At 43.7% G+C, this 16872-nt stretch overlaps 1 protein-coding gene across 1 annotated transcript in view; it reads left to right on the top strand.

The window, feature by feature from the left end:
• LOC309552295 (long-chain fatty acid transport protein 2-like) overlaps nucleotides 1-13688 on the top strand; it is a 108694-nt gene extending 95006 nt beyond the window's left edge. The window contains exons 8-10 of the mRNA XM_082253190.1: nucleotides 2403-2500; nucleotides 8737-8867; nucleotides 13321-13688. Of these exons, the coding sequence (XP_082109316.1) occupies nucleotides 2403-2500; nucleotides 8737-8867; nucleotides 13321-13497 (406 nt within the window). The 3' untranslated portion in view covers nucleotides 13498-13688. The remainder of the gene's footprint in view (nucleotides 1-2402; nucleotides 2501-8736; nucleotides 8868-13320) is intronic.
• Nucleotides 13689-16872: the final 3184 nt, after the last annotated feature.

The raw sequence follows: 16872 nt of genomic DNA, 5'->3' as shown, positions 1-16872 counted from the left end.
GATGACTTGGCTCCCTAAATCCTCATGGACTGTGGAGAAATTTAGCATTTCATTTGGAAATCAAGGTTCCAGAGTCTTGAGGTGGAGAGGCACAGAATCCAAGTTGCATGAGGTCCAGTGTGAAGTTTTCAGTCAGTGATAATTTGGGGAGCCATGTAAACTACTGGTGTTGGTCCACTGTGTTTTATCAAGTCCAAAAATCATGCTTCCCTCTGCTGACCAGCTTTATGGAGATACTGATTTCATTTTCCAGCAGGACTTGGCACCTGCCCACACTGCCAAAAGTACCAACACCTGGTTTCATTATCATGGTATCACTGTGCTGCTTGATTGGCAAGCCAACTCTCCTGACCTAAACCCCATGGAGAAACTGTGGGGTTTTGTCAAGAGGAAGATGAGAGACACCAGCCCCAACAATGCAGACAAGGTAAAGTGCGCTATCAAAGCAACATGGGTTCCAATAATACCTCAGCAGTGCCACAGACTGATCGCCTCCATGCCACGTCGCATTTATGCAGTAATTCTTGCAAAAGGAGCCCCGACCAAGTATTGAGTGTATACTATACTGTACGTAAACACGTTTTTCACTAAGCCAACATTTCTATATTAAAAATCCTTTTTTTATTGTTCCTATGTAATATTCAAATTTTCTGAGATACTGAAATTTGGGGTTTCACTAGCTGTAAGCCAAATTCATCAACATTAAAAGAATGAAATGCCTAAAATATATCACTCTGTGTGTAATACATCTATATAAATTGAGTTTTACTTTTTGAATCAAATTACTGAAATATTAGAAATATATCAATCTGTGTGTAACGCATCTATATAAAATATATGATTTTCACTTTTTAAATTGAATTACTGAAATAAATTAACTTTTTGATGATATTCTAATTTATGAGATGCACCTGTATACTTACCTGCTCTATTGCACAGAAAGCTCACTCCCCTGCTTTTTTGGCAGTCCCCCACTGCCCTGTCCTATTCTCAGGGGTGCCTTCTTAGCACCCATGTGTGCATATTCCTGAACTGGCTGTGTGCATCCATTAACACACACGGTGCTAGTAGGCTACGCCCCTGCTCCCTCCTCACAAGAGTTTGACTGACAGCAACAGGAGCCAATGGCTGCACTGCCCTCAGTGTCTCCTATGCAGGCAAGAAGTGAGGGGAGCAGAGTTGTTGCAGCCAGAGACGGCGCTGGAGCGGTGAGATGGAGCCAGTTAAGACATAAGGATATAGAGCAAGATAAGTGTTTAGGCATGGGGGGGGGGGGGGGGGGTAGGACAGGTAGTGGGTTATTTTTTACCTTCATGCAGAGAATGCATTAAAAACGTCTAGACTTTAGAACCATTTTAAGTAGCTGAATTTGTCTTATCACTAGGCTCCTGCAATTTCTTACACAACAGTATACAGTAAGGAGAGGGAGGAGCCAGTACCATCAGCCAGTCAGGCAGAGTGACTTACTGCATCTATGAGGTGCTGATCCACCACTGCCCAGTCGTTGTGTTCTTTAGCACATAAACAATTCTTGAGCAAGCTGCGCTGCTGCTACAGGGGAGGTCAAGAACTAGGCTGTGCTGTGTGGCTTTAAGATGTCTGGAATAGAAGACTGGGTGAACAAATGTATAAATTCAGTGGCATGTAAAACAGTCCCATCTAGTTCCGTCTGCTCATTCAACTCATAACAGCCACTAAACAAACCATTGCTAAAGCCTTGAAATCTCCAACCTTGGTTGTGGCTGAAACTAAACACAGGATGAATAAGGCCTTAATTCATGCTAGGATGGAAGCCATCAAAAATGCCAAGCTTCGAAAATACGGGAAAAGCTGGCAACCTTGGGTTAAGAATGCTTACCTCTGGATTTCAATGATGCCGTATTAATGGCTTGGTAATCCTCTCTGTTTTTCTTTGTCTTTAGATGTCTCGAAAACAGAATCGTGCTACCTCTCCGAGAGAGATACCCCACATTTTCTTTTTTTTTTTGTGCCCTTTTTTCCTCCCTCCACGCCTGTTACCATTCTTGGTACTTATACTGGTTTCTGTTTGTTTTATATGCAACAACCTGTAACAGCTTCTTCGGTGCATGTCTGTTGTGTCAGATCTGAAGTACTAGTTCATTTATTTAAACTTATAGGCGGCCATTTTCGATTTTTCTTCTCAATTTCTAATGGTTATGACTGGGTGCCTCCTTATCTTTCTTTTTACTGATGTACTAGTTGTTATTGTGCATCGTATAATTTCTGTTTAAAACCAATAAAGATCTTTGACAAGAAAACAGTTCCTACCACCTATGTACAGTATATTTGCCTGCCTGTTTCTTACACTTTATACCTATGGTTAGCTGTATGATGGGACAAGGAGGTGATTGATATCATACCCATCTGCTCTTTTCTTTCAGTTGGAAAGGTGAAAATGTGGCGACTACAGAAGTGGCAGATGTTGTAGGAATGACGGAATTCATTGAGGAGGCCAATGTATATGGAGTTCCGGTGCCTTGTAAGTTGTCAACAGTTCTTGAAGCAGCCATTTCAAATTGAGAGGGCTCTGTTTTTTTTAATCTAAGATAAAAAAATATTAATTTCTTGTAGTTGCTTACCAGGTTTACAAACATCTCAGGAGGGATTTTGGTCCACTCTTCATCCTTAAGGTTTCTTGGCTGTCGCTTGGAAACTCGAAGTTTCAGCTCCCTCCATAAATTTGCTATATTTGCTATAGGATTAAGGTCTGGAGACTGGCTAGGCCACTCCATAACCTTAATGTGCTTCTTTTTGAGCCACTCCTTTGTTGCCTTGGTGGTATGTTTTGGGTCATTGTCATGCTGGAAGACCCATCCACAACCCATCTTCAGTGGTTATTCTGGCTGAGGGAAGAAGATTCTCATCCAAGATTTTACAATACATGGCCCCGTCCATTGGCCCCTCATTGCGGCAAAGTCAGCTTGTACCTTTAGCAGAGAAAGACCCCCCAAAGCATAATCTTTCCACCTCCGTCCTTGACTGAAGGGATGGTGTTCTTAGGGTCATAGTTAGCATTTTTCTTCCTCTAAACACAGCAAGTTGAGGGAAAGTTGAGATCTCTCTGCCTCATAACTAACCTCCATGGTAACCTATGGGTCCATGCACCCAATAGGCATTTATAGGAGTTTAAAAAAAATGTACTTGTGCGTTCAAGAGAGGAACGTTTTGGCAGAAAAAAAAAACACACCTTATGCGCCTTAACATTTCTTTAAAAAGCATTAATGCTAGCCTCTTTTAGCACTTGAGTATTTTTTTCATTTCAGTTGCCAGAATAAATTAGTATTCTAGCAAATTAAATTAATAAACACCAAGTCCTAGACGCGCCTAAAGGCATTTGAAAAACCACGGCTTAAGAGCATTTCTGCAGCTGCCAGGAGAAAAGCATTTAGAAGAGCCTCAGTGTGCATGAAGCCCTACTCCGCTCTCCTCCACTTCAATGATCGATCCACAGTTTAGCAACATATGCCATTTATTAGGATTTAAAAAAAAAATCCTCATTGTTTAATATATTATATACACACACACATATATATATATATATATATATATATATATATAAACTTCCTGAGGATGCCATATCCGGTGAAATGCATAGAGATTAACCCTGCGGCATCACTTCTGATTGCGTGATGTTCGGTTAAGGTGATTCACAATTTGGAACACACGCTATGCGAGCGGCGTTTCCTGATACTGTTACAGGTGAACCAAAGTCAGTGCTACTCCAAAGCACCACCGAATGTGAGTTTATATGCTTTTATCTGTACTGTGAATTCAGTTAGAAATAGATATGTCTGCGCAATGAGAGCTTTTATGTGCTTATCCTCGAGTTACCAGTATATATTATGTGGTGAAACTGATCCAAAGGAGCCTGATTTGACCATCTCAAGGATTCAGATTTAAACAGGTTACATCTCAGCCTTATAGGTCCTGGGGGCCTGAATAGCTCTGGTGAGTTGCTTGCACTAATTAAGGTTGAAGAGCACGGACCACTCACCAAAAGCACAACTTGTTTTAAAGAGCACGGATCACTTTTAAAAGGGAAAGAGAAGTCATTCACATCATTGATTGATCATTCACCTCCTGCTCTCTAGCTCACTCATCACTTCCTCCCATGCTCGCCTCCAGGACTTTTCCAGAGCCTCTCCAATCCTATGGAACTCCTTACCCTTATCTAAATACAATTCCAGTCTCCACACTGCCAAACAGACCTATTTTATCACTCTCATTAACAGCCTGTCATCACGCCCCCGGCAACTCTTCGCTACCTTTAACTCTCTACTCCGTCCTCCACTACCCCCTCCCACCGACTCACTCACTGCCCAGGAGATTGCCAACCACTTCAAACAGAAGATTGACACAATTCGTAAGGAGATCGTTGCTGTTCAGATACCTTCCTCCATGCCTTATGCTTCACGCCCACAAGTGCGATCATTACTTCCCTCATTCAACCCCGCCACTACAGACGAGGTTGCTAAACTACTTGCTAACGTCCACATAACAACCTGCCCTCTGGATCCTGTTCCCTCGCAAATGCTACGTTCACCTTCTGGCCCTATTCTACACTCTCTAACCCACATCTTCAATCTCTCTCTCTCTTCTGGCATCTTCCCAAACTCTCTAAAACATGCACTAGTCAGCCCCATACTTAAAAAGCCCTCACTGGACCCAACCGATCTGAACAACCTACGCCCTATTTCCTTGCTCCCCTTTTCATCCAAACTCCTTGAACGTCTAGTCTACAACCGACTGTGCGACCACCTTGCTGAGAATAGCCTCCTTGATCCCCTTCAGTCTGGATTTCGGCCTCAACACTCCACTGAAACTGCACTCCTAAAGCTGACAAACGATCTGCTAACGGCCAAAACCAATGGACAGTATTCTGTACTCCTACTTCTGGACCTTTCTGCTGCCTTTGATACGGTTGACCATCCCCTCCTCCTCAAAAAACTCCATGCCTTTGGTCTCCGTGACTGTACTCTTAACTGGTTATCTTCCTACTTATCTAACCGCACCTTTAGCGTTACCTACAATTCTACTTCCTCCTCTCCTCTTCCCTTCTCTGTTGGAGTTCCCCAAGGCTCTGTTCTTGGACCCCTCCTATTTTCAATCTACACCTCCTCTCTAGGTCAGTTGATAGCCTCCCACGGCTTCCAATACCACCTCTACGCTGACGATACCCAAATCTACCTATCCACTCCTCAGCTCTCTCCCTCAGTGTCCTCACGTATCACTAATTTACTATCAGATATATCGGTCTGGATGTCTCACCACTTCCTCAAACTCAATCCATCCAAAACCGAGCTTATAATTTTTCCTCCACCTCATGCCCCTTCCCCTGATTTCTCCGTCAATATCAATGGCATTACCATCAGCCCATCCCCACATGCCAAGGTCTTATGTGTTGTCCTGGACTCTGAACTCTCCTTCAAACCCCACATCCAATCGCTGTCCAAATCTTGCCGCCTCAGCCTCCGCAACATCTCCAAAATACGCCCCTTTCTAACCAAAGACGCAACAAAACTCCTAGTTCACTCCCTGGTCATCTCGCGCTTCGACTACTGCAATTTCCTTCTCATTGGCTTACCTTTACACAGGCTATCCCCCCTTCAATCCATCATGAATGCTGCCGCCAGACTCATCCACCTCACCAATCGCTCAGTGTCCGCTGCTCCTCTCTGTCAAGCCCTCCACTGGCTTCCGCTCACCCAACGAATTAAATTCAAAATACTTACAACATCTTACAAAGCAATCCACAGCCTAGCCCCCAGCTACATCACCAGCCTCATCTCAAAATACCAACCTAATCGCTCTCTTCGTTCCTCTCAAAACCTCCTGCTCTCTAGCTCACTCATCACCTCCTCCCATGCTCGCCTCCAGGACTTTTCCAGAGCCTCTCCAATCCTATGGAACTCCTTACCCTTATCTGTCCGATTATCCCCCACTCTATTAGCTTTTAGGCGATCTCTGAAAACCCTCCTTTTCAGAGAAGCCTATCCTACCAACCCCTAACAAATGTACCTCCTTTTTCTCCATCAACCCATCCCCCACGGTTATTGCCTTTTGTTTCACTTGACCCTCCCTTCTAGATTGTAAGCTCTAACGAACAGGGCCCTCTAGTTCCTCCTGTTTTGAACTGTATTGTAACTGTATTGTCTTCCTTCACATTGTAAAGCGCTGCGCAAACTGTTGGCGCTATATAAATCCTGTATAATAATAATAATAATAATTGATTGCATATTTATTTATTTATGGACTATTTTTATCATATTATATTGCACCTATTATAAATTCAACTTTTATTGCTACTTTTTTTATTTACCTATACAAAAAATTATATTGCACACTTTTTTGAATATATTGCACCTTGTCACTCGAGCATTCAGAATTTACTGCATCTTTGCACCTATAAATGCACAATATATTGTAATATATATGATTTTATGCACATATCCACTTTAACTGAACATTTGAGTAACATATAATAATTTTTTTGAACATTATATGCACTTTGGGATCCATTAATTTATTACACATTTTTTGCACATTCTTTGATTGCACTTGAGATTGCACAATTGTACTTTAAATATTGATTATTTTTACTCATCAATCAGTGTAAAATAAGGGTAATAGCCCCTCACTATACTCCATGTCTATGGGAACGTTTGACCATTCTTCCAGAAGCTCATTTGTGAGGTCAGGCACTGATGTTGGACAGGAAGGCCTGGCTCACAGTCTTTACTCTAATTCCTCCCAAAAGTGTTCTATCGAGTTGAGGTCAGGATTCTGTGCAGGCCAGTTAAGTTCCTCCACCCCATATTTATTCAACCATGTCTTTATGGACCTTGCTTTGGGCACTGGTCCAAATCATTTGGTGGAGGGGGGATTATGATTTGGGGCTGTTCTTCAGGAGTTGAGCTTGGCCCTTTAGTTCCAGTAAAGGGAACTCGTAAGGCGTCAGCATACCAAGACATTTTGGACAATTTCATGCTCCCAACTTTGTGGAAACAGTTTGGGAATGGCCCCTTCCTGTTTCAACATGACTGCGCACCAGCGCACAAACAACGTCCATAAAGACATGGATGAGTGAGTTTGGGATGAAGGAACTGGACTGGCCTGCCTAGAGTCCTGAAGAATGGTCAAACATTCCCATAGACACACTCCCCCAAACCTTTTAGACAGCCTTCCCAGAAGAGTTGAAGCTGTTATAGCTACAAAGGGTGGGCCAACTCACTATTAAACCCTACGGACGAAGACTGGGATGCCAATAAAGTAAATAAAATGTGTATGTAAAGGCAGACATCCCAATACTTTTGGTAATATAGTGTATATATATATATATATATATATAGCAATTTCTTAAAATCCAAAAAGATATGCACTCATATTTAAACTACTTGCTAGGTATTGCTTTCAAAATCATGTACTCGCTGCTATTAACATCAGATTAGGTACTCTTAAGTGTGTAAGCATCCCATATAGCCCCACTCTTAACACCTTTTGATCAATAGACGTCCTCAGAAAGTTGTGTCCTAAGGAGGTCTATTGGACAAAATGTGACAGGGTTATGTGTGAAAAAAATGAAGATAATAGTGAAAATGCATATCTGACCTTTATAAATTGAGGTCCATGCTGGTGGACAATACAATTAAAGCACATCTGATGTGGTGTGGTTGATAAGTTACCTGGTTAAAGCGGAGTTCCGGCCGCAAAATCGTTACTTTACATTTTGTGGCATCCGCTTCCTTATTGTAACCTGAAAAAGAATTGGATATTCCCGAATTTTTTTTTTTTTTACTTACCTTATTTCAGAAGAAAATATACTCACCTTTCCTTCCACTTCCTCCCTGTGTTGCTGCGGCCCACGCCGTCACTTCCTGTCCCGCAATGCGTCCTGGGAGCTTTTACTCATCACTCCCAGAAGGCAATGGGCAGTGACGTAGGCGGCCGGCCACTCCTCTCATCGCGTTATTTGCAAAAAGGAAATGACGCGATGATATGGAAACGAATCGCATAGTACTGCTAATGCGCGAGATTTCGCGCCGCTTTCTGCATACACAACCAGGAAGAAGGGAAGACATCTATACACTGCGGCTTCGTATAACCCCAGTAAAGATGGCCATGCTCAGCAAAGGATTTTAAAAGTAAGAATTTCTGATAAATAATATAAAGGGCTAAGGATCACTATTTGGGCAGTATTTTTATCAAAAAAACGTTTCTGAGGCCGGAACTCTGCTTTAAAGGTGATGGATCAACTCTTTGTGCGGTTAATGAAACACAGTTACAATAATGTTGGACTTTGCAACATTGCATTTTTTATTTTCTTTATACTCACCCAGTCCTCCACACCAGGACAAATGCCCCCCCCCCCCCCCATGATCCAGCAGTGGACTGTTCCTGACATACTAATGTCCAGAGCAAGTCTAGGGGCATGATGATGTCAGGAACAGTCGACTGCACAAGACCACTAGACTGCAGGCGGGCAGAAGCCACAGAGATCAGTCTTGTGCGGGAAGGATCAGAGAATTAGGTCAATATATCTCTGATCTCCAATCCAATAGAGAAAAATTTGAGAAAAACTAGCAGTTGACCCATAGAAACTGTTTTTTTGCCCGGGGCTGAGCTTTAAGTACACTTTTGAATAAAACATACATTTCATTTTGCATGCTTCCATTTGAAAGAAAAAGAAAACCCTAAACATATGGTATCATTGTACAGATCACGAAGGGAGGATTGGAATGGCAGCAATTAAACTTAAGGAAAGCCAGCTATTTGATGGAGAAAAACTATATGCCAAAGTGGTGGATTATTTACCGAATTATGCCAGACCTCGTTTTGTGAGAATACAGGTAAGGCAATGTCATATATACTTTGTCCAGGCCATTACCTGACCAGCAATAGTGTAGAGGGATTCTGTGTGTGCCAACCACGCCCTGCTAAAAACGTAGGACCTGAATGTAGCTTCTTCTGAACAATCACAAGTATGTAAAATTCTACATTTATTCACATACAATACCATCGCCAACTATAATAAATATCTTAAGGGCTCTTTCACACGGTCCGCCTCCGCAGGCGGATCCGTGTTGCTCAGCGGGGATCGATCCGCGATCCCCGCTGAGCCGGGCGGATGACAGCTCCGTCTCCGCTTGCAGAGCGGAGAGGGAGGTGTCTCAGCACCCGCTGCCCTCTATGGGGGATCGGAGGAGAGCGGACCGCTCATCAGATCCGCTCCGCTCCGATTACTGAACGGATGGAAAAATAGGGTTTCCATCCGTCCAGATTTCAGCACAGGATCGGATGCGGATGGCAGCGGGTGTCAGCGGAGGTGTCTCCGCTGACACCCGCTGCCCCATAGAGCTGCATGGAGGATCCGATCAGATCCGCCTAAAAAACTGACAGGCGGATCTGATCGGACTGCCCGTGTGAAAGAGCCCTTACTATGCTTATTTCCACACTAAGTGCCGGTTCACACTTATGCGATGCGGGAAGGCTGCGAATTCGCAGCCTGTTCCCGCATCGCAAACGCACCCCCTGGCAGTTCACACTGCCATATGCGATACGCTGGGGGTGTCAATGAAATGTTAACGACACCCCCTGTTTGATCGCATATCGCAGTGCGATCTTTACAGTTCGCACAGGATCGGATCGCACAAGTGTGAACCACTGTGCGATCCGATCCTGATGCTGCTGCAAAAAAGGGTCCTGTGCGTCTTTGCTGTGGGTGCAGTGCGAATTTAGCCATACAAAGTGTATGGCTGAACTCGCACCGCACAGCCGATCGCATGTAATGAAGGTTCAGTGCGCTCCGACATTACATGCGATCGCCGCAGCCGCACATATGTGAACCGGCACTAAGCAATTGTATTATTTTGTATAAATTGTATGTATTAGTACCAGAACTAAAAAATATATTAAACATTTTTTGTCAGGTACATCTGAATTATTTTTATTTTTATCCTCATAACAGCAAATTGAGGTCTAGACTTCTGTTCAGGAGGTTGTAAGACTAGTCTTATACAACTTGCTAAAAAGCTGTGTTGTTTAAATGCCCAATAGCTGGCCACTCACTAAAACTTGAGGAAAGGCGGTTTAACCTTAAAGTGCGTAAGGGGTTCTTCACTGTAAGAGCGGTAAGGATGTGGAATTCTCTTCCACAAGCAGTCGTATCAGCGGGGAGCATTGATAGTTTCAAAAAACTATTGGATGGACACCTTAAAGACCACAACATACAGGGGTATACAATGTACGGTTAAAAGCAAACACACACACACATCATAGGTTGAACTGGATGGACTTGTGTCTTTTTTCAGCCTCACTAACTATGTAACTATGTAACTTTGTAACTATGTAAGCTCAAGCTCTTTTTTACATACACTTCTGAATTAGTTACAGCAGTGACTCACAGCCCTCCCTCCGAATTCCTGACTTGTTCAAACAAGTGGAATTCCAATCTGAAACAGAAACTCACTGCTATGCACTCCTCTAGAAAACCCATAATGCCCTGAGATCTTGCATGGGTGCACCCTGCATTAAATGTTTATTCATAAAATTTTGATTTTTGTTTTACCTGTAAAATCCTTTTCTTGGGAGTAAAACACATTTTTTTTAACTATTCCTCCTCCTTGGGGTACTTCTAAGCAAAACATTTAGGTGGTGAAAACACCTTTTCCAGGTGGGCCCAATTGGCTACATCACTTCCTGCAAGTGGGAGTGTCGTGCCCAATCTACCCCTTTTTCACCCCACTAGGGCGGTGTGTCACTCCAATGCTGCACAGTGACTAGCATAACTACCTAAAGCATCAGGAACACAGGGAGAACTGCCACATACTCTACAAACAACAGCACCCACCATTCCTGCAGCAGATGCAATCTTAACCTCTCAGGGCAGGCCTTCGGGTATTTCACTGCCCTAATGGAATCCTGGGCCTCTAGAGTACCCTGCCAGCCAGATCACAAAATACTGAGAACCCTGGAGATCACTCCCTGCAGGATCCAGTACTGATTGGCAATATTAGAGGCTGTCCCTGCTTCTAGATATGGTGTCCAGGTACTCTTGGCCTCCAAGCCATAGGTGACCGATCCAGGATGAAGTATTTTCTTTTCCCAACAGGGGTGTGCGGAATAGCCCTTGAAATTGGGGAGTAAAAAATGAAAAGAAATCTTCAGAGAGACCTCTGCAGTTCCATCAATCACCAGACACTATTCAAAAAACTGGGAGCTTACAGAGAAGCTCCAGTCTCCTGTGTAAAAATTAAAAGTCAGCCGATAAAAAAAAATGTAGATGTGGACTAATAATAAACAGCCACTCACCTGTCCCATGATCCAGCGATGGGCTCACCCCAGCCTTTCTCCTCTTCTGTTGTCTGTCCCCAGTGACAGCATGGTAACTGTGGGCACCCGGCTTTGACAGCTTGCAGCTTCACAGCCAGGTGCCCAATGCACATGCGCGAGCGGTGCTGCGCCTTGTGAATGGTCCCGTAGTCTTCTGGGACCTGTTACGTGTCCCAGAAGACTGCAGGGAGGGAGGGGGAGGAGAACCTCTTCACCAGGAGTGGGGGAGGAGGCCTTAAAGCTTCCCCCTTTTTGGTTGAGCTCCGCTTTAAAGAGGTTGTAAACTCGTATAAATTTTTTTTTTTTTTTTTACACCCTGCAAAAGAAAGACATAATGAGCTAGTATGCATCGCATATTAGCTCATTATGCAATACTTACCTCAGAACGAGCCCCCGCCGTGCCGCTCACTCACCTCTATGATGGGCGACATGTCTAGTCGCCCGTCTTCCGGGATCGCGGCATCCGGCCATCTGATTGGCCGGAGCCGCGGTGACGTCACTCCCGCACACGCGCGCGGGAGCCGACAGTCACGGCACGGGGCTCTGAAGGAACGGCACGATCGGCCGTTCCTTCAGAGCGCATGCGCCAGTGACGTCACTGGCGACATGTAAGGTAAATATCTCCTAAACGGTACATGTTTAGGAGATATTTACAGTACCTATAGGTAAGCCTTATCATAGGCTTGCCTATAGGTACAAGTTGTAGAGGAGGGTTTACTTCCTCTTTAACTGAACTGGGAGAGGTTATGCCTGGGTATGGTGTCCTACCTTTTTTGCCCAGTGTTCATTACCCAGAAGTTGGTAGCATAACCCAAGTAGTCATGAAAATGTAGTACCTAGTGTCCAAGCATGTACTGAAGGCCTAACTCCAGGCAGTAGTCCCCCAACAAGAATTTAGAATAAAAATGCTGCTTTAAATGCAATACTTATCCTCCCTCCCATGCTGTTACCCCCAGTAATTTCTTTGCAACATTAGATGTCTTTACTCTTTCCAGCTGAATGATGTCCATTATCTTTCAACCTGGAAGATCAAGAACATCTTGTGAGTGCAGAGTGTCATGTGTTCATGGTGTCCTGCGCTTGCATTCAATAGTGCAAAGAATGGTGCAGATGGCATCACATCAGAACTACTCTCTACAATGATAAGGACTGCCCACTGCTCGAGAAGATCTGAAGTGAAAGAGAATCCTTCATGTCAAGTGACCTAATATTTCTGGGAAAGGCCAGCAGAGGGTGGGGTGAAGAACCATGGTAAGGGAGGTCCTGGAGTTAGGATTTAAATAATATTGACCAATATACAGGTAATTTGTCTTAAAATGATAAGTTCACCTTTTGTAACATGATACACCCATATTCAGGCGGTAACATGTAACAGATGCACCAAGCCTCTACATCCCCCCCCCCCCCCCCCCCACACCGATCCCCTGTTTTGATAGCGGATCCTTTCCTTCCCACTCGCTGTTATAATCTAACAGTGTTTTTTATATGTGAAAACTACAAGTACCGACAGCTTTTGGGGCTGTCGGCTTGTAGTTCTCAATGAACTACCAGGGAGCTGTTGAGCGTGCTAAGTAGTTAATTAAGTTTCCTGTCATTCAGTAACTGCCTGTCCGTATTGGAGGTATGGGCAGATAGCTACACAAACAGACTACAGGACTGTGGAATTACACCCATGATCTGCTGATCATGGGTGCATTGCTTTAAAGAAGCAGTCTCCAAACTGTGGTCCGGGGGGCCAGATGTGACCCTTTGCTTGCCTTCATCCGGCCCTTGAGGCATTATTCCTGCTACAGACACCAACAACAGGGCACTATTCCTCCCACAGACTACAATGGGACATAATTCCTTCCAATGGCACCAACAATCTGGCACTATTCCTTACATGGTTTAGTGTAGTATCAGTTCAATAAATGTACTGTAATAACTCTGCATGCTTTACAAACATAGAATAAAAATTGCTTCCCTTTACAGGACACCATTGATGTTACTGGTACCTACAAGCAACGCAAGGTGGAACTGGTCAAAGAAGGCTTCAACCCGCTCATCATAAAAGACTCGTTGTACTTCTTGGATGAAACAAATAAAATATACACACCAATGACCCAACAGATCTACAATGCCATCTTGGAAAGAACGCTAAAATTATAATATCTGTGGTTTGCAGTGCAAATCTTGATTTGAGCATTATTACAGCTCACCACAATAGGAAAGGACTGTATTTGTGTTTCACTGGCTTTTGGTATTTTATCTGAACAATCAGCCCACGTCAATAAAAAAATAACTAGAATTACTGAGGAGTAACAAAAATCCTGTTCAAACCAAGCTACAGCCATAAATATGTCATTATGCATTAATTTTGTTAATACTGAACTGACCAAATATTATTGAACTTAAATATAATGTGCTTCTATCGTAAATGTTGTCTTGAAAATTATTCTTCTGATATTTTTTGTTGTTGTGCAATTATTAGCTTCCACATCTACCCACATAATCTTAATTCTCAGTATAAATACAGCTGGTTGGAGATGAATTATACAGTAATGTGGTGGGCATCCATGAAGAGGAACACCCCCCCCCCCCCCCAATCAAAGAAAAATTGAAAAAGGCACCTTAAAAAAAAGTTTAGTAATGGCAATCTGCGTACACATACTTATAAATAAGGGCACATGAATCCCTCTCCCTTTACTTTCTGGAATTCTGCCTAGAACTCTGGGCCTGCCTCCTGGAACCAGTGTTAATTTTGGAAGCAATTTCGAGTTCATTAGTCTTAAGGCCCGTACACACGTAGCGATTGTCGGCCGCCGAACGATCGGCCGATTGTCGGCTTGTTAGTATGATGCTTCCGACAACCGACAGCGACTTTTCGGCCGAACAGAATCGGGTGTGCAAGCTATAAAATTTTTGTTGGCCGTCACCAGAACGGCCGATTGTTCGCAAGTCAGTACAGAATTAGGCCGACAAACAGCAGATTAGCAAGACTGGGCATGCTCTGAGAAAAAAAAAGACACGGAATGTTAACCATCACATGACATCACTTCTGCAGTCGGCTGTTGTTGGCCGACAAAATTCGTGTGCAGTGTTTAGCACTTTTCAGCCGACAGGACAGCACCGGACAAAAGACGGCCGATCGTTCGGCCGACATTCGGTACGTGTTTACGGGGCTTTAGTCTCTTGACTAATATGCCATTTTAGTTTTAGTCAAATTTTAGTCATTGTTTTAGTTTTAGTCGTATTTAGTCAACTAAATTTTCAGTACATTTTAGTCAACTAAAATGGAATGTGTTTAGTTATATTGTAATGCATTATTTAAGCATTTCTCCAGAATTTCCAAATGTATTCATTATATACTCCTAGAGTAAAATATTCAAATATGTTATTATTTATGGTATTAAGGATTGAACAAACTCACAGATACAGATTTAGCCTCACTTGATGGTCTAAGGAAGCCTGTAATGTTGCACAGTGCTTTGGATGGTGGTCTGAGGAGGCCTGTAATGCACACAGTGGTCTGGATGGTGGTCTTGGAGGGCTGTAATGCTGCATAGTGCTCTGGATGGTGGTATGAGAGGCCCGTAATGCTGCACATTGCTCTGGATGGTGGTATGAGAGGCCCGTAATGCTGCACATTGCTCTGGATGGTGGTATGAGAGGCCTGTAATGCTGCACAGTGCTCTGGATAGTGGTATGAGAGGCCCGTAATGCTGCACATTGCTCTGGATGGTGGTATGAGAGGCCTGTAATGCTGCACATTGCTCTGGATGGTGGTATGAGAGGCCCGTAATGCTGCACATTGCTCTGGATGGTGGTATGAGAGGCCTGTAATGCTGCACAGTGCTCTGGATAATGGTATGAGAGGACTGTAATGCTGCACATTGCTCTGGATGGAGGTATGAGAGGCCCGTAATGCTGTACAGTGCTCTGGATGGTGGTATGAGAGGCCTGTAATGCTGCACATTGCTCTGGACGGTAGTATGAGAGGCCTGTAATGCTGCACAGTGCTCTGGATGGTGGTATGAGAGGCCTGTAATGCTGCACATTGCTCTGGATGGTGGTATGAGAGGCCCGTAATGCTGTACAGTGCTCTGGATGGTGGTATGAGAGGCCTGTAATGCTGCACATTGCTCTGGATGGTGGTATGAGAGGCCCGTAATGCTGTACAGTGCTCTGGATGGTGGTATGAGAGGCCTGTAATGCTGCACATTGCTCTGGATGGTGGTATGAGAGGCCCGTAATGCTGTACAGTGCTCTGGATGGTGGTATGAGAGGCCTGTAATGTTGCATATTGCTCTGGATGGTAGTCTGAGGGGAGGCCTGTAATGCACAGTGCTCCGGATGTCGTTGGTAAAAAGAGGCCTGTAATGCACACAGTGCTCCAGACGGTGGTCTGAGGGGAGGCCTCACATTTTATTTTCATTTTCGTTCGTTAACTAAAAAGGATATGATTTTCCTCATAGTTTTTTGTCAGTGGACAAAAACGTGTACTTTTCATTTAGTTTTCGTCACAGTAAAGGGGCTGCTGAAGAAAACTTTGATGAAAATGTTTTAGTTAACTAAATTAACCCTGCCTGTATCATATGATAGGAACATCCCAGGATGCAACTGTAAGGCAAGAGTGACATCACCAGTGCCTAAAGAAACCAGCAAGTAGAAATACAGTAAGCTTAGGTTCACACGAATGCAGTGCGGGAAAGCAGAAATCTCTGTGCGTTTCCCACACCACATTCTATTCGCACTGCCCTTGCGATCTGCTGCAGGTGTCAATACAAAGTTACCGGCCAATACCCCAAACACAGGTCGCAAACGCAGTGCCTTTGTCTGCATTGGATTGCATGGAACAAAATGACCACAAAATGTGTCTGGTGCAATGCGGTGCACTGCCCTGAATTTATTATGTATTGCACAGAAATGCGGTGCAGTTCCTGTGCAATTCACACTGAAAAGATGCTTGGGCTCGGTTCAAACTGCTGCGATATGATTTTGATCTGACTTTCAGTGCGATTATGTAGTGCTACTTGGATGCAAGTTGTATATTCTATGGCGTCAAAATCACACTGGAATAGCACCAAAGTAATACAGCAACCTTTTCCAAAATCGCTCCATAGTGAGTCGCATTGATATGAACAGTCACAGTTGAAAACTATGCAATTGTCCCTCTAATGCGATTCTGTGAGATTCAAGTCACAGCTGAAACTGCACCAGTGTGATCCAGGTCGAATTGTAAGTAAAAGAAATAAAAAATGTTTATTTAAACTGATAAATGTAAGAGGATTTCATATCAGCATGTAGAGCTGTATGCTGCTGTGATTTTCGCTGAAAGGTGCACTTAAAAAATGCTGGGTTGTGTCCGTGCAGGGTTCACAGACCCGCAATCACATATTCTAATAAAAGGAAGGCAGACTTAAAGTGTTTTGCAAAAAAAAAAAAAAAACACTGCATGGTCCCTTTCAATTAATTCAATGTGATTTCTCCTGTATGCATTGTATTTCCCACTGCCACTGCTGTTATATACCTGGTTGATCTGCC

This window comes from Pelophylax lessonae (genome assembly GCF_965119305.1).
Source record: "Pelophylax lessonae genome assembly, chromosome: 4".
Lineage (NCBI taxonomy): Eukaryota > Metazoa > Chordata > Amphibia > Anura > Ranidae > Pelophylax > Pelophylax lessonae.
This window is presented reverse-complemented; position numbering and strand designations above follow the sequence as displayed.